Genomic DNA, 25,263 nt, shown 5'->3' with positions numbered 1-25,263 from the left:
GGGATAGAGCGAGGGCCGATGACTCTGTGGGGCAGGGTTTGAACCGTGGAATCTGTCTATAGATGGATCTAGTGTAGTATTCCAGTCCCCCATACAAATGGTCGTAGAACCAGGGTAGTTAGATGCAAATCGAGCAGCCTCATATAGAAGCAATAAGCCTGAAGAGGGGGAGATATATAAACACAGAATGACATATGACACACAGTTTATTCAGGCTTGGGTGAACACATATCTCCCTTCCGGGTCCACTAATACAGAGCCCAACTCCCACCTAACCATTCTCCGAACCAGCAAAGACGCCCCTCGAGAGTGCGTTGAGAGCGTCACATGTGCCGACCACTGGACCCAGGGGTGGTCCAATCTGGCAGACTGGCCGGTGGCTATATGAGTTTCCAGCAGGCAGATTAAATGAGGGTTCTGGGCCCTTATGGAAGAAAATATTATATTGTGTTTGCAAGTATCTCTCATACCTCTGACATTCCACGTTAAAACAGATAAAAACATTTGAGTGTTACCAATTAACTAACCAAAAAAACAGATGAAATACTAGCTATATATATATATACTAGATCCGTCCAGTACATATAGGGGACCGTCCAGATCCGTGGGCCATATTCGCCTCGGCGCACCCACAGCGCCACTCGTAACCTCGGGGGCAGCAGCGAGTGTCCCGGGGGGAGACTACCCAGGAAAACAAGTGTAGGAACGGAGGAGGTCTGTGTAGATTTGGTGGGAAACTACAGACCTATGCGCCGAAAACCCAGCGCTCGGATTTTGACTGTCATCCGGGGCACAATATTGATGGCATGGACTAAACTGTATGCCTCTATGGCCATTTTGGCCTACTAGCAACATATATAATGAGCAGAAGACATATCTACTAAACATGAGAAGGGGCATAGGCCCAAGATGTAAAATCGCAAATGTTGGGTACTTATCACACCAGTCCCTTTAGAGAACTGAGTTCCAGGTGCAGACAGAGGCTTCAGCGTCGAGGAGGCCTTCTCCTGGTGTTAAAGGAAACCTACAACTTGAAGTGGCAGGTTTCTGATGGAAATACCGGGCACCAGCTCGGGGTGAGCTGGTGCCGGAGCTTATTTTCGTTAGTGTTTTAAACCGCGGTATCGCGGTTTAAAACACTTTTTAAACTTTATAGCCGGCGCAGGCAGGTACGCGCTCGGCGCTTACCATGCGCGCGGCTCTCCTTCACTTCCTATGTAGCAGCGCGCACGGTAAGCCCCGAGCGCGTACCTGCCTGCGCCGGCTATAAAGTTTAAAAAGTGTTTTAAACCGCGATACCGCGGTTTAAAACACTAACGAAAATAAGCTCCGGCACCAGCTCACCCTGAGCTGGTGCCCGGTATTTCCATCAGAAACCTGCCACTTTAAGTGGTAGGTTTCCTTTAAGCCAGTCGTCCGCTTCTTGTGGCGTTTCAAGGAAAATGGTGCGGTCTTGGAGGAATGGCGGGAGTCGCTGGTTCCGAGGGTAAGTGCGGAGCAGCTCTTACATGCGACTGCTCTCGTCGGCGCTTAGCCACGCCCCCGACCTGATTTATTTTATTATGAAAATGCAATAGAAAATTAGAAGTGTAACATGAACAATGGATCCTATTTTGTTTTCTTTCCTGGTGACCAGCGGTTGGACTCGTACAACCAACACTGCAGAAGGATTATTATATTATCTGTTTTTTATTGCGATTTGCAAACTGGTAAACTTCCTTTAATCTACGACTGAATTTCCCCTCTACAAAGCTCCACCACCGTTCTACCACAACTTCTGCCTCCTCTGCTGCTTTCCTTAGATGACATGCAAGTTCTTGGGCACGTGCACTGCACTGTACTGTCTTCTGCTACTCAATGCGGCTGCAGTCTCCATTTGAGAAGTCCCGAGAGCTTAGTCACATCATCTACTAGCTGCAGTGGCGGAAGAGGCGGAAGGAGTTGCAGAAGTATTGTGAGGGGCGTGGAGCCATAGGCAAACTCCACCTCCCTTGGAAGCACTTCTTCCTCATTTACATAAAAGATTACATTTAGTTTTATAATGGAAGTAGGCTGCTGATCACCAATGGAAAGGTATGGCTGCAATGTGCATTTTCAACTCTACAGAGCAGTGTTGGAGCTTTTGTGTTGAGATAAAATTCAGTGGTAATTTCCTTTAATCCTCTGATATCTTTATATTTATATGTAATTTTTTTATATGCAATTTCTTAATGATGATATTTCTTACTGTAAACTACAAAAGTCATAACTCATGTTCATTCTTAATAGGACTGTGGATGTCTGGCATGAAGATCTCAGTTGCACGACTTTAAGATGCAAAAGTATTTTTAACGATTACAGCTATGACAACGGTTTTAAATTTTGCTCCACTCACTGAGAACCTCTACAGCTGAGTGATCTGAACAGGAGATGGAAAGAAATGGCAGCTACTTTTTCCTATGTATGATAGGTCAATTTTATGGATTGATGACTATGCCAATGAAACAAGCATCAAGAACAAATGCGTATTGCCTGCTGCTGATGCACAATGACTTTCTTGATGAGATTTTAATGACCCATCAAGCAAAATGAGGTGCTGAGGAGAGCTACACTATTTAAAGGGAGTTCAATCACATTGTTACAAGTGATAATCCTACTGTGTTATGGCACTTCATTTAATGGTTTTAAAACACCAAATTGTAACACTGCCAGATTTACCATGTCACCTCCAGATCTCATATATAAATATTTAACTCAGGTCCTGACTGATATCAGTTACTGAAACTTATTGTTGGTGTTTATTTTCTAGATCTTGGACTTTTGCCATTTATCCTAAAGCTCTTAAGGGGGAACATTACTGTCACTTGCACTCCTTGTCTAAGATTTTGGAATACTGGGGGAATAGCTACTGTACAGGACCTACATTGAATTCCCAAACAATGTAAATACAGAAAAAGAACACAAAATAAATATATACTTAACATAAGTTGTGTGTTTTATAAACTGAATCCCTAAAATAAAATTTGAAAATTTTTTCTGTCTAATTAATTATATTTAGTACATGCAAATTCTATGCGTTTCATCAGATTTCATACAATCCGTTTTTGTAGTTCTAGTGTAATCCTAGTTGCATCGGCTTTTCAAATTTTTAACATCTCTCGGCTCATTTCTTGAAACACGTGTGTGAGAAACTGACTGCGCTGGGATGGCATTCTAGCACTGTCCGTTCTTTAACAGACTGTTAAAAACTTTAGATAAGCATAGGAAAATGATTCAGATTTCTGACCAAGTTCTCTCTGAAGTCTTGCCACAAGCAATTTTACTCACAGGAGACAATTGTTTGTGGGAAAAAACGTTGCATTAGACACTCATGTAGTTGAGTTTATTTTTTTACAATTTAAAGTTGCACCTTTAAATTAAGAATATCAAAAATACCTTGTATACTCGTGTACAAGCCAAGTTTTTCAGCACAAAAAAAACAGAGTATGAGCCAAGGCCCCTAATTTTAACACCAAAAACTGGGAAAAACTATTGACTAGAGTATAACTTCATTGTTGTCATCAGAGAAAGATCCTCCTCCTGTGCGGCTGCCGTGTGCTCCCAGGCGTCAAAGACCTGCGACTTGAGTATAAGTCTAGTATATCTGCTAGCTCATGCCCCCAGTATATATCCAGAAGACCCTGCCTCCCCAGTGTATAGCCTGCAGCCCCTGCCTCCCCAGTGTATAGCCTGCAGCCCCTGACCCACCAGTGTATAGCCTTGAACCCCTGGCCAGCAGCCCCTGACCCACCAGTGTATAGCCTACAGCCCCTGACTCACCAGTGTATAGCCAGCAGCCCCTGACTGCTGTATACAAATGGCATGCACTGGCTGGCTATATACTGAGATATACTGACCAATGCATTTCCCACCCTCTGCTTATACTTGAGTCAATAGGTTTTCCCAGTTTTTGGTGGTAAAATTAGGGGCCTCAGCTTATACTGTTTGTTCCCCAGTACATGTATGGAAAAGTGGGAGGATAATTATAAGGGATTGGATTCAAAGTAGGCTCCCTACATTGAGAGCGAGAAATCCCTCCTGTGGCATGGCGCAATGAAAAAATAATCAACTTCTCTAATCAACAATTCCAATATTTAAAATACATTTCTTATTAATATATAAAATATTTGAAGGGAACTTGTCACCAGGAATGACACTTTTAGCTGGTGATGGGTTCCAATAAAAATGCCATTGTCACCATTATTTCAGCAGTTTAATAGTTTATTTTACATTACCTGGCTCCCTGTGAGTAGCGTGTGGCGAGTCCAGAGGGGGTGGGGGGTTGCAGCTGTTGAATGCATGAGGAAACAGACAGAGCTGCCCCCCTTTCCTGTGACTCGCCATATGCCGCTGGCAGGGAGTCAGCCAATGTAGATTAAACTATTATAAACTACTGAAATGATTCAGAATGCTAACAAAGGCATGTTTTTTTTTTTTAATCAAATATACATTTTTGTTAAATAATTAACACAGTCTCCATTTTTTCTGTTTTGAACAAAGAGACCTAACAATCAAAAAAGAGGGGAAAACCCCCCAGTAGGCACCATGGTCCTCAAGTTTTAAATGGAGAGTAGTTGTAGAAGTCTTCATCTGTGGTTTGATTAGAGACAAAGGCATTAAAATAAGCGTAGCAAGGGCTATTGGAACCTGACATCAGCTAAAAATCACATTCCTGGTGACAGGTTTGCTTTAAACTCATCTTTTTGTATCAAAGAGTTGTTTAATTAATGTTTTTCAACCTTGGTATTTTAGCCTAGATTTTAACTTTTTTTTATGACACGTGACGTTTTTCTATGTTAGATATCGCCACGTCCTAAAATGTCCGTTCTATTACAATATAATAACTGTTATTACCGGCATTTAACCATGTAATGGAAAATAGTGCCCAAAGTTGAAAATGCCAATTTTTTTTTACATTTAGAGCAATTTAAAAAGTTCAATAAAAAATGATCGAAAGGCTGTACCGTCCTCAAAATGGTGGCACTGAAAACGTCATCAAAAGTTGCAAAAAATTACACCACACACTGCTCCTTTCACTGAAGTACAAAAAAGTTATTAGCGCCAGAAGATGGCAAAATGAAGAATTTTTTATTTTGCACAGGAGGTTTTGATTTTTGTAAATGTATGAAAACACTTTAAAACCTATATAAATTTGGTATTGCCGTGATCACACCGACACAAAGAATAAAGTAGACGTGTCTTTTGGGGCACACAGTGAAAGTCATAAAATACAAGCCAAGAAGAAAATGGCGAAAAATGCATTTTTTCATCAATTTCACTGCATTTGAAATATTTTCTCACTTCTCAGTACTCGGCATGGAAAATTAACTACCGTTACTATGAAGTGCAATTTGTTACTCTGAAAGCAAGGCCTCATACAGCTCTTTACATAAAAAATAAAAAAAGTTATAAATTGTTAAAGGTGGGGAGTGAAAAATAAAAACGAAAAAGGGCTGGGTCATTAAGTGGTTAAAATGCACAATTGGATAAATAAGCAGAACACTATTTACATACCTGCACAGACTAGTTATAGATCTCTTATGCCCTCATGTAAAGACCCATACAGCCCCATTTACACTCTGTAAATATAAAAATGTTCTGACAACTGCATAAATCCAGAAGGTAGAACACATACAAGACCAGAACCAAGTCAAATACATTAATACAGCATCAAAGCCAAGCTCATACCATACATTTAGAAGTTCTATACATAAATACAGCAAATCAAAGTTTGTACATATTTACTGCACCAGAACCTAGATCAAAAGAAAAAAAGTACGGGCAGTCCCCGGGTTACGTACAAGATAGGGTCCGGAGGTTTGTTCTTAAGGTGAATTTGTATGTAAGTCAAAACTCTATATTTTATAATTATAGATCCAGACAAAAAAAATTTTGGCCCCAGTGACAATTGGAGTTTAAACATTTTTTGCTGTAATGGGACCAAGGATTATCAATAAAGCTTCATTACAGACACCTTACAGCTGATTATTGCAATCTGGGACTATAGTAAAGCATTCAGAGAGCTTCACCAGAGGTCAGAGGGGTCTGTCTGTAACTATGGGTTGTCTGTAAGTCAGGTGTCCTTAATTAGGGGACCGCCTGTATATAAAAACAGTACCGGGGCATAACTGTGAGCTCATGGGCGATATCAACACTTACTGGAAATCTGGCAACTCACAGAAGAAGGAGTCTCTTTCTTTTTCTTTTTCTACCTGGCTGCCATTTCAGTTTCTGTAAGCCATAACTCATCTCTGCAAAATTTTATCAATACACAAAAATGTTAAGTTCCTCAATTCATCATCGTTATCTCCTCCATGAGGGTGAGCCCTCTTCATACAGAGGTTATGGTTCACTGCATATTGCAGAAACACACACTACTAATACCAACGATTGGTGCTAGCATTGATTTCGTGAGCACCACCATGTTTGTTGAGATTGCTGCTCCCAGTGACATCATCGGGGGGCTGTGATTGGTTGTCATGACAGCCTTTGGTCTGCGTCAGACCTGATGCTATATGGCTTCTGGAGATTCATTACAATGTGCCAATGGCTCACTGTGATGTATCCTATGAAAAAATGCTGCATACTGCAAAAACCTAAAAATTCTAATCACCCTCCTTTCCTTAGAACTGATATACAACTAAATAAACAGTAAAAATCTCAAACATGTTAGGCATATCTGCGTCCCAAAATGCCAGATCAAAATATAAAAATGGTTAATACTGGCAGTGAACCCCATAACGGAAAATAGCCAAATGTCCAAAACGCCACTTTTACACCATTTTACATCACATAAAACTGTAATAAAAATGTTGCACAGTCCTCAAAATGATAGCAGTGAAAACAACGGCTCATTTAGCAAAAAATGACACCTCCCTCAGCTCCATACACCAAAGTATCAAAAGTTATTAGCGTCAGATGATGGCGAAGCAATTTTCTTTTTTCATACACACTGCTTTAACCCCTTAGCGCTCTGCGCCGTAGCTGTACTGCGCTGAGTCCCGCGAATAGCGCTCAGCGCAGTACAGCTACTGCGCAGAGACGATGCCGGTTCAGCTCTGCACTGGAGTTGAACCGGCATCGGGGGTCGCGAGATGTCAGCGGTAATCTACTGCTGACATCCCCGGCTAGCACCCACGGTCGGAGTGGGCTCCGATTGTGTGTGTTTAACCCATTAAATGCCGCTGTCAACGCCAAAAACGGCGCGGGACACCGATCACAGCTATGGCATCTCTGGGGTCCCATCGGATGTGCATAGGCTGACACGGCTAATACCCTGCAATACATCGGATGATTGCTTGTTCATGTCCCATGGTGGATCAAGTAAAAAAATATGTTTTTCAATAAAAAATAACTTCATAAATCACTAAAAATGCCCATAAGCCCCAAAACATATAAAGAGACATAGAACGCTCCAAAAAGTCTAAATCATAACACAAACCCCACATATATAGTATCACCGCGTCCGAAACAATCCGTAGAATAAAACTAAATAACTATTGAACCCGTACGATGAACGCCGTAAAAATAAAACTTTAAAAACCCGCCAAAAAATTATGATTTTTACCTATTGAATCCCACTAAAAATGCAATAAGAAGTGATTAACAAAACATATGTACTCCAGAATGATACTGTTGCAAAGTACAACATGTCCCACAAAAAACAAGCCATCAACCAGCTATGTAGCCAAAAACGTAACAATGTTATGCCACTTGGAAGACGGCGATGCAAAAATGATAGATTTTCCCCCACATTAGGGTTTTATTTGGCAAATTTAGTAAAACATAAGAAAAAATATTCATGTCTGGTATCCCCGTAATCGTATCGACCCATAGAATAAAGATACCATGATTATTAGGCTATACGGTGAACAAAAAAAAAACAGTAAAAAATCCAGTACAGAATTGATGCTTTTCTACTCGTGACCTCAAAAAAAGTTCCTACATTTTCAACAATAGGTGATACCAACCTCAAAATGGTAACACTGGAAAAAGCATCTCATCCAGCAAAAAAAATGCCATCACATGGCCCCAATAACGAAAAAGCGAAAATTTTATAGCCTTCAAAAGGGGCCAATGAGGAAACTAAATTCCTGGTAGCTGCAGGGTGCTCCTTCCCTTCTGTGCCTCCCTGTGCCCCCATAACACCAGTAACGACCACATGTGGGGGGTCTCTGTACTTGGGAGAAATTGTAGAACAAATTGTATGGTGGGTTTTCTCTTTTTATCTTTTGGAAATGTGTAAATTTTAGGGCTAAATTAACGTATAACCGACATAATTTGACCATTCTAAATTTCACCTCCATTTTGATTCAATTACTATGAAGATCTCAAGGGGTTAACAATCTTCTTAAAAGCTGTTTCTGATGGGTGCAGATTTGAAAATGGGTTGATTATATAGGGGGGTTTCAATGCTAAATATGTAAAATTTTATTTCAAACAGTATTTATACCCAAAATAGTCAATTCTGAAAATACGGAAAATCGCTATTCGATTTGTAAGCCGCATGACATCAAAATAATTGATCCAAACATTTCAAAAATTATCAAAATGTAAAGTAGACAAATGGGAAATGTTATTCGGCAAGTAATTTAGGTGGTAAATCTGTTTGTCTGAAAACACGATGATTTCGAATTTCGAAAATGGCAAATTTTTCAAAAAATTCATAATTTTTTCTTTTTTTTGTTAAATAAACGCAAAACTTCTCCCGGCCGGAGGGGGCCTCCGGGTGGGCTGCAGACGGAGCTTGGGTGGGCGGACGACCGGAGATTGAGTGGGCTGTCCGGAGATTGAATGGGTGGGCGGGTCGGCCAGAGATTGAGTGAGCGGGGCAGGCAAGCCAGCCCGTGTTTGTGTTTTGACTGGAGTTCGGAGAAGCAGAGACACAGAGGAAGGTGCCGTGGAGGTACGCATCAGTGAATTAAAACCCGGCCGTTCGTCCCCGGGCCCCTCCCCACAAAGGGCAGGGTTGCGGTCGCACCCTCTGCGACCGCGATTGTTACGCCACTGGCTAGCGGTCCATGTGACTGTATCCGTAATACACTGGGCTCCCCCTCAATTAATTATTTAATATACTGCACCCCCTTGTGAACTATTTTATACATTGGTCCAATGAATGAATTAATTTGGTCAATTAATTATTAAATATACTGGGACCCCTCTCCATTAATTATTTCCTATGCCACCCCCCCCCCCCATTAATTACTACACTGCCCCTCATAATTAATTATTTCCTATGCTGCCCCCCTCCATTAATTATTTCCTATGCTGCACCCCTCCGTTAATTATTTCCTATGTTGCTCCTCATAATTAATTATTTCCTATACTGCCCCTCATAATTAATTATTTCCAATGCTGTCTCTCATAATTATTTCCTATACTGCCCCTCATAATTATTTCCTATGCTGCCTCCCATAATTAATTATCTCCTATACTGCCACTGATAATTATTTCCTATGCTGCCCCTCATAATTATTTCCTATACTGCCCCTCATAATTAAAGGGGTTGTCCAAGTTTTAGAAAAAAAGCTAAAATTGGCCGGGACAGGGCTGCTTAAAAAAAATAAAGATGTACTTACCTCCCGGTGCCCTCCCGTATCCAGCGCTGCTGTCACTCCGGTCCGGGCGCCATGTAAACAAACATGGCCGCCGGAGCAGCGCTGGACTCGGCAACCTTCCGGCCCCCATACACAATGCTGTGTATAGGGACGGATAGGCGTGCCCGGCCACGGCCGGCCGGAAGCTGAATCCAGCGCTGCTCCGGCGGCCATGTTTGTTTACATAGCGCCCGGACCGGAGTGACAGCAGCGCTGGATACGGGAGGGCACCGGGAGGTAAGTACATCTTTATTTTTTTTAAGCAGCCCTGTCCCGGCCACTTTTATCTTTTTTTCAAAAACTCGGACAACCCCTTTAATTATTTCCTATGCTGCCTCCCATAATTAATTATCTCCTATGCATGCTGCCTCCCATAATTAATTATCTCCTATGCTGCCACTGATAATTATTTCATATACTGCCCCTCATAATTAATTATTTCATATACTGCCCCCCACCATTATTTTTTTCTATAATGCCCCCATTGGGTCCCCGGCCGCCACAATCTTTTTACTGCTGTTTTAAAAAATAAAAAATCCAGTACTCACCTCTGGCAGTGGCTCCTGCAGCTTCTTTCTTCTGGCTGTTATTGGACAGGAAGGGGTGCGCGGCCCCGTGATGACATCATCACGCGGCCACGCATCCAGGTTCAAAGACTGATGTGCACCAGGATTGTCTTCCGGCCACATTGCTCCCCTGCAATAATAGTGCTTGAGCAGTCGTTTCTGGACGCATCGAGCATTACACAGTAACAGGCAGGAGTTTCCTGTCCGGTTAGATGTAGGCCCCTGTCTGACTGCCGAAGGCGGCGGCCTATGACTAGTCCTAATCATTGACGCTATTGGAGCGCCAGTGCTGAGCCCATGGATCTGGATTTATTGTTTGGGGGCCCCCGGGCTGGCGCTCCAAACGCTCAATGCGACGGGGGCCAGATAGAAACGTTCCGCGGGCTGTAGTTTGGGGACCCCTGTGTGCTGTGGTTGGGGATAGGGGGGCCCCAGACAGAAGTTTGCTATGAGGCCCACTTATTCCTTGTCACTGAATGGGGGCTGTGCTCTGACAGAAAACCGTGTGGCAGGATGATGTTCCCCCATATGGTAGTGTGCATGAGGCCAAAGTAACACACTATTAAAGACTGACCACCTCATAATGTGTTTGTCTATGAATATATATTCAGTGTAGGGATATACCATATCATTGTAATGTAACATTTCTCAAATCTTCTGAGGAGAACTTCACCACAAATATAAGTTTGATAGATGTAGTATCGATAGGAAAAATCTTTATATTGCAATATTTTCGTAAAACGAAGACTCTGGCTCTGGTCCCAACGCGGAAAAACTGCTACAACTATAGAGACTGTAAAGTGGCTTACGCCTCACAGACACAACTATCGGACCACAGCGGCGGGTAAGGCGCATGCGCTGTAGAGAGGCGTATGAGCTGGCGGTGCACAGGAAGTGCGAGGCAATGAGCCGGAGGTGGGTGTTAGTATCAGGCTGCTATCTGACTGCTTCATACCAATCATTGCTATTCGATTTTTTTGGCTACCTTCAGTAAGCAGAGTACTGCCAAATACATACAACAGATTCCTTAATTTCTTACGTGTCTGTCCTCCAGTTCTGGATATTGTGTTGCTAGGAGTAGTTTGGTTGCGTGTTCACACTGGTCCGGTTTGTGTCTCGGTGTCCCTTGATATGAACCTTCCCATGTATTTAGGGTCACCGTGGGGACAAGTTCTGTGCTACCCATGTTGCAGTGATAGGGGGTCCACGGGAGATATGTGGGTGCTGTGTATCTTTCAGTAAATACGATATTTATCTTACGTGGTCCCGAAATACCGTAGTCTGCAGCATTTTATGGTTTACCCGCAGCTTTAAATCCTCCATCAAAATGCCTTAGGAATGGAATGAAACAGCAGTGTCCCCAAACACATCACACCAGTACCCTAGGACTGTATGGCAGGAGCTGACCCCTGAACCCCAGGTTGAAACGGCACTATAGGTGACTGGGAGTAGTAGTTCATCAGGGGATTGCCTGACCCTTATATTAGGAAAATGCCTTTTCTAACATTGCAGTTTGGATGTTAGTACAGGCCACTGCAAGAAACTGTTACATACAATTTATCAGAGCAAAATGTTTTCTTTCCACTTAGCATCTTTTTTTCACCCCTCTCTTTTCCTCCAAATCTCCCTTTCATTGTGTCCTGAAATTGCCATGAGACATATCCATAGCCCCCTAAAAACACTTCATCCTCTTACAAGAATTAGAGGTAAAAATCTATTTAAAAATATCTATATATGCACATAGATGAATATCACCATAAAATATTTCATATTTAAAAGAAATGCATTTTGAAACCTAAACTGAGCTCATCATGAGGGCCAAATGCTTGCCTTATGGTTAAAACACAAAAATCTGTCTGGTCGGTGAAACATAGATGGTGTATTCACATGTGACATTGAATGCATGCGTTTCAAAACGTAATTGATTAGCGGAAGAGAGATTTGCCTAATTAAATGGTTGTTAACATTAACGCATGTATTAAGATCATGTAAAGGGTGCTTTCACATGTTGACATTTTGGATGCATCTTAACGTGTGTGTTGAAACACATGCATTTTTAAATGTTACAATGTGTTTGGCTACTCTGCATTGCTGGTATGCAATGTGTAAGCAGCTGTGTAAACCTTTTCACATCTGCATACACCTACAATGCATTTTTCTTCATTGCTGTAACATTTAAAAAAAATGCATGCATCCAAAACACCACATGTGAATGCACCCTCACAGTTGTGTTTAGTAATTAGGCATATCTTTCTTCAACCGATCCATTGTGTTTTGAAACGCATGTGTTTAACCCCTTCAGGACTCAGCCTATTTTGGCCTCTAGGACGCAGCCCCATTTTTCAAATCTGCCCTGTGTCACTATAAGTGCTTATAGCTTTGAAATGCTATGAGATATCCAGGGGATTTTGAAATAGTCATAGCACCCAAATAAATTCATAACTTAAATTTCCCAAATGTCTGCTTTATTTTTGTATGGTTTTTTAACATTCCACGTATTTTACTAAAATGTTATGAGGCTCAGAATTTAGGTGCCAATTTTCAAATTTAAAAAAAAAAAAATCACCAAAACCTGTATTTAGAGGGACCTTCTGAACTTTCAACCCAAAAGGTGTTTTATAGGGGGTTAAACAAAATGGAGGTGCGATCTACAAATTGTAATATTTTTTGACAATACATTAATTTTGGCTGGAAAATTAAACATTTGATATGGATTAAATGAAAAAAGGCTCCACAAAGTTTGATACCCAATTTCTCCTGAGTACACGGATACCCCATATGTGGTGGTAACCTGCTGTATGGGCACACGGACGGGCATAGAATTGAAGGAGGCGCAATCCAGAGCAGATTTGCATTGTCACATTGTACAGTCTATAATTTTTTTCCTTTTTATAATGTGGTCCTATACGGGCTTCTTTTGCCACATGAGATGTACTTTTCTAGTACACAATTTTGGGGCATCTATAGCTAATTGGTGAGATTTTATTAACTCTTTGTTGGTGGAGGAAATAAAAATCATCAATTTTTAGGAAGATTTTTTTTAGTTTTTTTTGTCCATTTACCATACTATAAAAATAGTACCGTACATACTCGTGTATAAGCCGAGTTTTTCAGCACAAAAAATGTGCTGAAAAACGTCCCCTCGGCTTATACATGAGTCAATACATAACATGCATACTTAAAAAATATTTAAAAAATAATAAACGTATATACTCACCCTCCGGTGGCCCCGACGTGCAGCGCTGCTCCCCTGATGTCCGCACAGGTCCTCTTCAGGCTTCCGCGCCCGTCTTCTTTCTTCATACTAGGCGCCGCCTGGGAGAAAAACAATGGCGGCGCCCTGCAGTAGAAAGAAGACGGACGCGGAAGCCTGAAGTATATAAGTTTATTATTTTTTTTTTTAATGCTGGGCTCGCTGTATATAACTGGGGGCAGGCTGTATATAACTGGGGGCAGGCTGTATATAACTGGGGGCAGGCTGTATATAACTGGGGGCAGGCTGTATATAACTGGGGGCAGGCTGTATATAACTGGGGGCAGGCTGTATATAACTGGGGGCAGGCTGTATATAACTGGGGGCAGGCTGTATACTACTGGGGGCAAGCTGTATACTACTGGGGGCAAGCTGTATACTACTGGGGGCAAGCTGTATACTACTGGGGGCAGGCTGTATACTACTGGGGGCAGGCTGTATACTACTGGGGGCAGGCTGTATACTACTGGGGGGCAGGCTGTATACTACTGGGGGGCAGGCTGTATACTACTGGGGGGCAGGCTGTATACTACTGGGGGGCAGGCTGTATACTACTGGGGGGCAGGCTGTATACTACTGGGGGGCAAGCTGTATACTACTGGGAGGCAAGCTGTATAATACTGGGGGCAGGCTGTATTCTACTGGGGGGGGGGGTCTGTGACCAATGCATTTCCCACCCTCGGCTTATACTCGAGTCAATAGGTTTTCCCAGTTTTTGATGGTAAAATTAGGGGTCTCGGCTTATACTCGGGTCGGCTTATACTCGAGTATATACAGTATATTATTTTTATTCTATGGGTCGCCACGATTCTGAAAATACCTCATGTATATAGATTTTTTTCCCCAATTTAACTGAATAAAAATTAATTTGGCGAAAAGGTTGTTAATTTTAGCATTACCATTTTTTCATATGCATAACTTTTTTATGTTTCGGCTGAAGAATCTGGTTATGATTTTTTGTGCGAAGGGATGTTCTTTTTAGTGGTCTTATTTAAAATGCGTAACATTTTTTAAATCACTTTTTAGAGTATTTTTTTAAAGGTATTCATTCAAAATTATCTTTTTTTCAGAACGTTTTTTTGCTTTTTTTTCCCGGCATTTACCGTGCTGGTCCAGTAATGATTCTGTTTTATTATACAGATTGTCATGGACACGGTAATACCAAATATGTGGGGGGTTTTTGTGTATTTGTGTTTTTTATATTTTATTAAGTGTTTGTAGTAATAATAATAATCTCCAATTATAAAGCACCATCAAATTCTGTAGCGCTTTACAAATCATATGGGAAAGTGACATTTTAGGGGCTCATTTTTATGTACTTATTTTTTATTTATTGTAATGTTTAAACCTTACTGTTTTTAACTTTTTTTATTTATACAAATTTGAACTTGAACCAGTGATGCTCTGATCACTCGTTCAAGTCCAATACACTGCTCTACAATACTAATGTAGAGCAGTCGCATGCGCAGACAGTTTACAGTCAGACCCGCCAAGAACATCCATGGAACAGTGTTCAATCTATGAAATGAGATTAGCAGATACCGAGAACTCACCGACACTAGTTTTCAGCTCAATGACCAGACTCGATTTTTCGAATCTGACATATATCGCGATAATTGGTTAGAACTTCAGAACGCTTTAACATATCCAGGTGATATTGACATTGTTTTCCCATGATACATTGTACTTCACATTAGCTTTAAAATTTAAGTGATAAGTTTTGCGTTTCGTTCTGAAAAAAAAAATTTGGCAAAAGTTTTTAAAAAATTCTTCATTTTCAAAGTTTAAAAAGTTCCGCTTTCCAGGCAGGAAATAAAACTACTGACTTTGAAAGGCTAAACAATATTTAAACCCCATAAATTACCCCACTTTCACCATTAAGCGTATGTAAAACAACTTCTATTAAGTCTATTAACCCTTTAAGTGTTTCACACGGGTTTAAACAATATGGACCTGCAATTTAGAAACGTTAAAATTTTTTGGGAAAATGCATTAATTTAGGCCAAAACTGACAGTTTCATAATGAATAAAATGATGAAACGCTCTGCACAGTTTGATGCCCAATTTCTCCCGGGTGTAGCGATGCCCCATATGTGGTGGCAAGCTGCTGTATGGGCACACAGCCGGGCATAGAAGGGAAGCAGCGCCATTCACAGCAGATTTGTATTGTCGCAATGTGCAGGCTATAAAATTTACATTTTTTTGGTAATGTGAACATATGAGGGCTTATTATTTGCGGGGTGAGAAACACTTATAAAAACAATTCAATTTGGGGGTCTATAGCTTATTCATGAGATTCTATTAACTATTTAAAGGGGGACACAAACAAAATCATACATTTTTCATGATTTTTAGCACTAACCCCCCCCCCCCCCCCGCTGATTGTAATATAAAACTAATATTTTATCTTTATTCTCTGGTTCACTACGATTACGGTGATACCTCATTTATATAGTTTTTCTTATCTTTGCTCAATTTTACTGAGCAAAACCAATATTTTAGAAAATCGCATTGTTTTTGTTATCGACAGCTTTTCAGGGCCATAACTTCTGTATTTTTCTGTTGTCAGATCTGGTTTAGGGCTTATTTTTTGCGAGAAGAGTTGTTCTTTTCAGTTGTATCATATTAAAGCGCATAACGTTTTTTGATCACTTTTTAGAACATTTTTTGTGATGGTGTTTAATGAAAAATTTTATATTACGGGAAGTTTTTTTTTTTTTATACAATGTTCACCGAGAGGGTTCACTATTGATTTAGATTTATTGTACATTTTAATACGGATGCAGTGATACCAAATATGTATGTTTTTTGGTGTTTTTGTGTTTTATATACTTTATTTGCATTTTATGTCCTCTTCTCTTCTCCCTCTATACTGCCCCAATTGGACACACCATCAGCAGATTTGGTTTTCAATATCATCTTTATGCTGATGACACCCAGCTATATACCTCAGCACGTAACATCAGCCTTGGCCTAATCCAGAACACTAGTGAATGTCTCTCTGCTGTCTCTAACATCATGTCTTCTCTCTTCCTGAAACTTAATCTTTCTAAGACCGAACTTCTTGTCTTTCCACTAACAGTGCCTATCCTAACCTCTTCATATCAGTCTGTGAGGTCACCATAACCCCAAGGCATCAGGCCCGCTGTCTTGGGGTTGTGCTGGACTCAGACCTCAGACCTCAGCTCCTTTGAGCCACACATTCAATCTCTTGCTCCCTCTTGCCAGATGTATCTCAGAAACATCTCCAGAATCCGACCGTTTCTCACATTTGAAACCTGTAAAATGCTAACTGTTGCTCTGATTAACTCTCGTCTAGACTACTGTAACTCTCTACTAACCGATCTTCCACTCGCTAAACTCTCTCCTCTTCAATCGATTCTTAATGCAGCAGACAGGCTCGTCTTTCAGACTAAACGCTACACGGATGCCTTCAGTTCATGCCAGTCACTGCACTGGCTGCCAGTCTCCTTTCGAATACAGTTTAAAATAATAACCCTCATCCACAAAGCTCTGTATAATGCTTCACCCCCCTACCTCTCCTCTCTTATCTCAGTCTATCGCCCAACTCGTGCTCTTAGATCAGCCAGTGATCTTAGATTATCCTCTACCCTAGTGCGGACCTCCCATTCGCGTCTCCAAGACTTCTCTAGAGCTGCACCCATTCTATGGAATGCTCTGCCCTGGACTATCAGACACCTAACCTCCAAAGTTTCAAACGTGCTCTTAAAACCCATTTCTTTAGGCAAGCCTATAACACTCATTAACTGCATCCGTCCTGTGTCCTCCTCCTATCTGTTATCCAGCAACCAGCAGGCACCAGACTTCTCTGCAGTCCCATTCACCCTGGACCTTGTATATAAGATGACGGCTGATGTTTGGTTCAAGCGACAGCAATTCCATTTATTATATTTTGTTCTATTCCCTTAAGAAGAATGGCTTGACCATTATATATTCTTTTACCTCTTGTGTCACCCCACTCCTCCTCATAAACTGTAAGCTCTTGCAAGCAGGGACCTCACTCCTCTTGTTCCATACGAATGTTTGTGCTCTGTCATGTTTTATTATATTTGTATTTGTCTCCTATGATTTGTAAAGCGCTATGGAATATGATGGCGCTATATAAATAAAGATTATTATTAACCTGGCGAGAAGAGAAGTCGGAAGCCTCGGGGCACTCGCCGGACCCGGGCGCCGCGGCAGTAGCACACCGGGGGGTCTGATCCATGGGGGACATGCTTACACGCCGCGGTCATGCTTGACTGCGGTTTGTAAGGGGTTAAACACCTAGTGCCATGTCTGGGCTGTGACAGAGGCGTAGAGATGCGTCATGTCAGATGAAGTACCCTTAATGATTGCCGTAAAAAGATGATATGGCGGTCATTAAGGGGTTAACCTGCGTGTCCTTCATGAATGTGTACATTGCCCTAAATTTGGAATCCTTGCACTCTTTAACCATTTTGATCCATATTAGTGTTGTGCAATGTAGTCGACATTGGCATTAGTTAGCATACCGCATGTGCTGCAGCAGCCAGTACGGGTTTACACGATGCGGTGCATCACAGTTTTTGATGCATTACAAAGGCTTCAGCCTGGACCACATGCTGAGGTTACTTTGCGTTTTAGCAAATGCAGTGGAAACTCGATGTAACCTTAGCCTGTAGTCAAGGCTGAAGCCTTTGGAATCTGCCAAAAATGCATTGAAAAACATGACGCAACGCAATGTGAGTTCATACTCGTTAGGTATCTTACACCATCTGTGACTAATAAACATCTATAATTTGGAGTTATTTTGCATCACTATTTATTTGGTTAATAAAAATTGATGCAATATACTGATTAGAAAAAACTGCTGTGTGCACTGACTTTGAGGCTGTTTAGTATGGCATCTGGGGGCTGGTTATCAAATGACAACAATCTCATTTGTAAACAACATGCAATTGAAGAAATATATGTATGGTATATGGCAGATGAATTAGATTAAATGTGAATCTAAGGAGCACGGGCCTGCTATAGTTGACCCAGCAACTAAAATACAGTGTAATCCATTAGCAACGTGAACTTTAATGTAACTTTTTTTTTAACTCCTCATTCTGCCATTCTTTCCAATTAAATGTTCCATTTATAAAAAGAAAAGATAATTATATATAATATTTCCTCATGTTTCTTCCATAACAACCCAGAATATTATCTAACCTATTGTGTATCGGTGTATCCAGCTCAGTGAACCCTGTAAAAAAATTAAAAACCTATTTAAAACATGCTATTTTTGATCACCTCGTCTCCAAAAAATGTAATCGAATATGATGAGAAAGTTGCACATAACCCAGAATTATTAATTATTTTGATTAGTAATTACTTTTTAGTTCACACAGGGTGCAATCTTTTAAAATTTAGTAAACCGCACAATGCATACTGTATTATATATCATAATGCTCTGGGTAACAGCAAATCACCAACAAGGTTAGTGAGATTTGTTTATATGGAATAATAGACAAATATTAGTGCTTGGCAGTATCGCTGAATACACATTCATCACATAAAACTTAACTATTATTATTATTATTAATAATTAAAAACAAAAGTGTTCATACCATGAATTGTGATTTTTAAAATTATCAGTAGAGGATGGGTATCGATTAGTCACTTTGATAGATTAATGTAACAATTTTCTATTACTTTGTAACCCTGAGCACTTTTGTTTTTAATTTTAAATAATAATAGTGAAGTTTTATGTGATTAAGGGGTGGTTAGCCTAACGGCATTTATGTGTGTTCAAAGATACTCGCCCTATCGCCAGAGGTTTTTCCTTTTGTGTGGCCTACACATCTTTCTAGAACCTGCAACCTCTGGGATGAAAGACACCTTGACGTGTGTTTCAGCAAAAGCCTTGTTACATTGTTGGTAATTTGATGGTACCTGTAGCATAAAGATTTGCAGTATGCATAGTGCTGTGTTCTAATCTGTGATGAACAAGGGAGATTCACTTGCCTAATTTTGTCTTGTTCTTATACATCTGTGTTGCACTGTGTAAGCTGTATAAGAGCTTGAACAAGTGATCAGCAGATCACTTGTTCAAGCTTACATGTCACTAAAAGTAAAAAAAGAGTTAAAACAGTGAAGTTTTTTTTTTAAAGTAAAAAACTATTAAATAATAATAAAAGAAAGTTAAAGTCCCCCAAGCACCACAATTCCCTATACACAAATAATTAAGTACAAAAAAACACTAAATCACAAAAAAACACTTATTTGGTATTGCCATGTCTGTAACAATTTGTACAATAAATCAAAATCACAATTGGACTAGCTCGGTGAACACGGTAAAAAAAAAAAACTGGAAACTTCTGAAAATGTAAATTGCAAATTGCTTTACAAAAAATGTTCTAAAAAGTGATCCATAAAAGCTTCAAGCACCAAAATGGTACCACTGAAAAGAACAACTTGTCACACAAAATATAAGCCCACAATCATCTCCATCATCCAAAAAATACTAAAGTTATGCCACTGTAAATATGGTGGTACTAAAATAAAATTGTATAAATATAAATAAGATTATATACCGTATATACCGGCGTATAAGACGACTTTTGAAGACAGAAAAATCTTCTGTCTTCTCTGGGGTCGTCTTATACGGCGGCGGTCCCGGTGCATGGAGAGGGCTCACGGGCTGAGCCCTCTCCATAGCCGGTAAGGCTTTGCTGCACACGGGTGTTTGCACAGCGATGGCTGCCGGCAGCCTCAAAAAGCTGCCGGCAGCCTCAAAAAGACATCGGGGCGCATACTCACCCTCCGTTGGCCCCGATGTCCGCGCTGTGCTGTCTTCAGTCTTCCGCGCCGTCTTCTTTCTTCTGCTGGGCGCCTAGTATGACGTCAGCAGCGGCACGTCATACTAGGCGCCTGCCGGGGAAGATCAATGGCGGCGCCCAGCAGAAGAAAGAAGACGGCGCAGACATCGGGGGAGCAGCGCCGCACATCGGGGCCACCGGAGGGTGAGTACCGTATTTTCCGGACTATAAGGCGCACATAAAAGCCTTGGATTTCCTTGGAAATCCAAAGTGCGCCTTATAGTCCGGTGCGCCCTATATGAGGGCAGCGGACCCTACTTACATAGGTCCCCGCTACCGGAGACAGCAGATCTCCAGCGGGAACTGCAGACCACGCGGCACGAACAACTTCTGCCGCGTCGGTCTGCAGTTCCCGCTGGAGATCTGCTGTCTCCGGTAGCGGGGACCTATGTAAGTATGGTCCACTGCCATCCTCCACCTCCCCCTCACCTTCCCCGCTCATCTTCCCCGCGTCTCGGCGTCGCGTCTCGTCCCGTCGGGTCTCCGCTCCGCCCCCGACCCTGCGCCTTATAGTCCGATGCGCCTTATATATGGAATTATTACATATATAAGGCGCATCGGACTAATGCGCCTTATATTCCGGTGCGCCTAATGGCCCGGAAAATACGGTATATAAGTTTTTTTTTTTTTTTTTTAATGCTGGGCTGCATACTACTGGGGGCAGTGCTGCATACTACTGGGGGCAGTGCTGCATACTACTGGGGGCAGTGCTGCATACTACTGGGGGCAGTGCTGCATACTACTGGGGGCAGTGCTGCATACTACTGGGGGCAGTGCTGCATACTACTGGGGGCAGTGCTGCATACTACTGGGGGCAGTGCTGCATACTACTGGGGGCAGTGCTGCATACTACTGGGGGCAGTGCTGCATACTACTGGGGGCAGTGCTGCATACTACTGGGGGCAGTGCTGCATACTACTGGGGGCAGTGCTGCATACTACTGGGGGCAGTGCTGCATACTACTGGGGGCAGTGCTGCATACTACTGGGGGCTGTGCTGCATGCTACTGGGGGCTGTGCTGCATGCTACTGGGGGCTGTGCTGCATGCTACTGGGGGCTGTGCTGCATGCTACTGGGGGCTGTGCTGCATGCTACTGGGGGCTGTGCTGCATGCTACTGGGGGCTGTGCTGCATGCTACTGGGGGCTGTGCTGCATGCTACTGGGGGCTGTGCTGTATACTACTGGGGGCTGTGCTGTAATGGTAATGTTGTTGTATGCCTTATGTTTATGTGCGATAGTTTTCCTGCTATATACCTGCATGTCATAAGAATTTACATTTAAAAAAGGACCATGTTAAATTCAAATCTGTTTTTTTTTTTAATTTTTACCGGTGTTTTGTATGCGTTGGAAAAGGGGTAGTCTTATACGGCGAATATATCTTAAACTCTATATTTTAAACAGGAAAGTAGGGGGGTCGTCTTATACACCAGGTCGTCTTATACGCCGGTATATACGGTAAATTAAGTATCATCGTAATCGTAGTGATCATAGAATAAAGATAATATATTATTTTTATGCTACAGTGAACCCCCCCCCCCAAAAAAAAGGTTAAACATTGGAAACAAGAATTGATGATTTTATTTTCCTCCACACTTAAAGCGTTAATAAAATTGTAACAATAAGCTAAAGACCCACTAAAATTAAGTTTTTTTTAGATTGTATAGCCTATAAAACCGTTCCTGACAACCGTTGTAGTAGAACAGTGCGGCGGGATGTGACTCGCCAACACGGTTCAGACACAGTGAATCGGGGCAAGATGGCGGCTGTTCCTGACGGCCATCCATCCTGCCCCATGGACCAGAGGAGTTCCGTGGTCCTCCCCAGTTCATGATAAAACCAGTCAATAGCATCGATTTTACTTACGATGCTACGTCAGTAATACCGATCACCATGTCTGTAGACACGGTGATCGGGGCAAGGTGCCTGTTGTTCCTGACCGCCACCAATTTTTCCTTGCCCTCCTCTGTTAATGTTCGCCGCCATTGACTAGTCGATCTGGACCAGCCAATAGTGGCAAAATTCGTCACAATGGGCATCGCTCGGGTGAATAATAGCAACACTCGACGATAATTGTTGCTGTTTAGGACAGCACCAATCATCAGTGGTAGGGGCCATGTCTGGTGGCATCATGCCATCTCTCAGAGAGCTCTGATTGACCGATCTGTTCACCCACTGCTGGATAAGGGTTACCATTTGTATGTGGGTAACTTTTTTCCCAGCGTTCCTGTTCCCTACTGAAAACGAAGAAACTGCACAATATGTTCCAATGTCCAGGCCATGCCAAATCATTTCTCCATTTTCTAGAGGCAGATATAAGGAAACTTAATATTTGGACAAGGACAGGGCCCCTGTACCTCTGGATTAGATGTCCCCCGGTTTTGTCAGGACAGCATTTTCCCGGTGAATTCCACTGCTTCTAAAGGGAAGGACTCCAGAGTGACAAAATTTTAGTTGGTCCCCTGATATATTCGTCTTCTTATACGCAACACATTCACAATTCACGTCCAACCATGTTGGTCAAATTGATCACCGTACCCCTCGATTATTTCATTACGGGATGTAGTTTGCAAACTAGGGTAACTTGTGGGTTTTATGTTTTTCATTTTAGGTTTTCTATTTCCCCTCCAAGCCTCTGGATTTGTTAGCAGATCCTTTATAATTCTCCAAGTTCTTTATTTATTTATATTCCAAGTTCTTTATCATTCCGGAGCCCTGCTGTATTTTCTGGCGAGCATTTAGGATCACATGTAGGGTCTTTCTCGCATCAGGAAACAGTATTCCTAACTAGAGTGCTGACATTTCACAGTGGCACAAACTGGGCGTCACATAATGGGCACTCGACCTTCCAGAAATAATTGCAATTTCAATCTTGGACTCCATTGCACATCATATTTGGAAACTACTTGTATGTTCAAAATGCTCATTTCACCATGTGTATTACACTACACCACATATTACACCTTGCTAAATTCTCCAAGGGGTGTACATTCAACAATTAGGGTCACTTTTCGGGATCGCCTCTGTTTTGGTACCACTACGGCTCTCCAAATGTATCCTGACACAAACACCCCTCTTTTGCTCTACTGTTTGCACATGTGGGGTACTTCTAAAATAGTTTGACACATTTTTCACTGTTATTTCTTCCTTTATCCCTTGTAGCTTAAAAAAATTGACCTCTATGGGAAAATTTTTCATTTTTAGGGGCTAATTGGATCATTCACCTGTAGGGTCAAATACACATATTACGCATTGCTAAATCCTTTAAGAGCAAACATCACTTTTCCTTCTACTGTGCGCCCATTAAACATTTTATATGCACATGTGGGGTAGTTCTACACTCAGGAGAAATAGGTTTACACATTTTTGGGGGTTATTACATTTTTTATCCCTTGTGGCTATAAAAAATAGGGGTAAAAATGACCTTTATAGGAAAATTTTCACCTTTTTTCCTGTTTAGGGCCTAATTAAATCAAACAGCTTTACGGGCAAATACACATATTACATCTTGCTCAATTCTCCAAGGGGTGTACTTTCCTAAATGGTGTCACTTGTTGGGGTTCTCCTCTGTTTTGTACCACTAGGGCTCTCCAAATGCATGTAAAGGATGTGTGTCAAATTTGACTTCTAAAACGCCAACATCCCTCTTTCCCTTCTGAGCCCTACTGTGTATGTATACAACATTCTATTTGCAGGTGTGGGGCAATTCTATACTTGGGATAAATCGTAGTACAAACTTTTGAGGGTTGTTTCATATTTAATCCCTTATAGCTTACAAAAAAAGTGACTTTTTTGGGAAAATTTTCCTCTTTTTCCTTCTAGGGGCCTAATTGATTCAAAGACATGTAGGGTAAAATACACATATTACACCTTGCTAAATTCTGCTAGGGGTGCACTTTCCAAAATGATTACACTTGTTGGGGTTCCGCTCTGTTTTGATACCACTAGGGCTCGCCAAATGCATCCTGACACATGTAAAGGATTTCTGGCTTCTAAAAGGCCAACGCCCCTTTTTCCCTTTCCCCTTTTACAACATTTTATATGCACATGTGAGGCAAATCTACACTCGGGAGAATTAGTTTTACACATGTTTGCGGGTTGTTTCATATATTATCCCTTGTGGCTTAAAAAAATAGGGGTAAAACTGACTTTTGGGGGAAAATCAAATTGAACCAAGCACCTGTAGGGGCAAATACACATATTACACCATGCAAAATTTTCCAAGGGGCGTACTTTCCAAAATGGTGTCACTTGTTGGTGTTCTCTTTTTTTGTGCCACTAGGGCTCTCCAAAAGCGTCCTGACGGCAGGCTAGAGAGTGTCATGGCGACATACCCTAAATGGACTCAGGCTTAACCAAAGGAGGTGAGCGAGAAGCACTGAAATGATTTCCTATGTGAACAAAAGGTTGACGGTATATTTAGTTGATTACACAGCATGGTGGCGACATAGTGACCAAGTTCCATAACGTATCTGGTGAAACACCCGAAAAATGAGCCTGACACAGCTCTTTTGATAAGGGGACGACATGTGGAGGCAGCCATGGAGACGACTTTTATGATTAAGAGCGACAGTATGGGGCATTCATATTGCGCTGCTATGATTGCAACTTCAGGTCTCCAGCATGGCGGCGACAGATGGGCCGAGTTCCACTATGTATCTGGTGAAACACCTGAAAATTCTGCCTGACACAGCTCGTTTGATAAGGGGATGATGTGCTGCATATCCTCTCGTGCTCCAGCATCTGGGGTATAGAGAGTTGAAATGAGACATTGGTGGACGCTGTGGAGGATCGTGGAGGCAAAATGGACAGGAAACAGCAGGGGCAGCATGCATGGATGCCTCTGAGGCGGCCTAATCTTGGGATGGAGCTGGCGGTCCACGGCCAGGCGAGCTTTCGCCTGTCCAAGCCCCTGTCTCTCGGCTCCTCCCCACCCAAAATGGGCCTGGGGGCCAGAAGCGTTTACTTTAAAAAAATTATAATTTTC

At 41.8% G+C, this 25,263-nt stretch overlaps 2 protein-coding genes across 3 annotated transcripts in view; both read left to right on the top strand.

The window, feature by feature from the left end:
- Positions 1–3,013, top strand: part of LOC140121442 (dihydroxyacetone phosphate acyltransferase-like) — a 45,987-nt gene extending 42,974 nt beyond the window's left edge. The window contains exon 16 of the mRNA XM_072141026.1: positions 2,269–3,013. Within this exon, the coding sequence (XP_071997127.1) occupies positions 2,269–2,312 (44 nt within the window). The 3' untranslated portion in view covers positions 2,313–3,013. The remainder of the gene's footprint in view (positions 1–2,268) is intronic.
- Positions 3,014–10,999: 7,986 nt separating this feature from the next.
- ERMARD (ER membrane associated RNA degradation) overlaps positions 11,000–25,263 on the top strand; it is a 69,089-nt gene continuing 54,825 nt past the window's right edge. Inside the window, exons 1-2 of one of the 2 annotated variants that reach the window (XM_072141020.1) lie at positions 11,030–11,095; positions 24,559–24,640. The gene's annotated coding sequence lies outside the window, so the exon portion shown is untranslated. Of the gene's footprint in view, positions 11,096–24,558; positions 24,641–25,263 lie in introns of both variants that reach the window. The other variant, XM_072141019.1, reaches the window with a different exon arrangement.

Source organism: Engystomops pustulosus, chromosome 3 (assembly GCF_040894005.1).
Source record: "Engystomops pustulosus chromosome 3, aEngPut4.maternal, whole genome shotgun sequence".
NCBI classification, from domain to species: Eukaryota; Metazoa; Chordata; class Amphibia; order Anura; family Leptodactylidae; genus Engystomops; species Engystomops pustulosus.
This window is presented reverse-complemented; position numbering and strand designations above follow the sequence as displayed.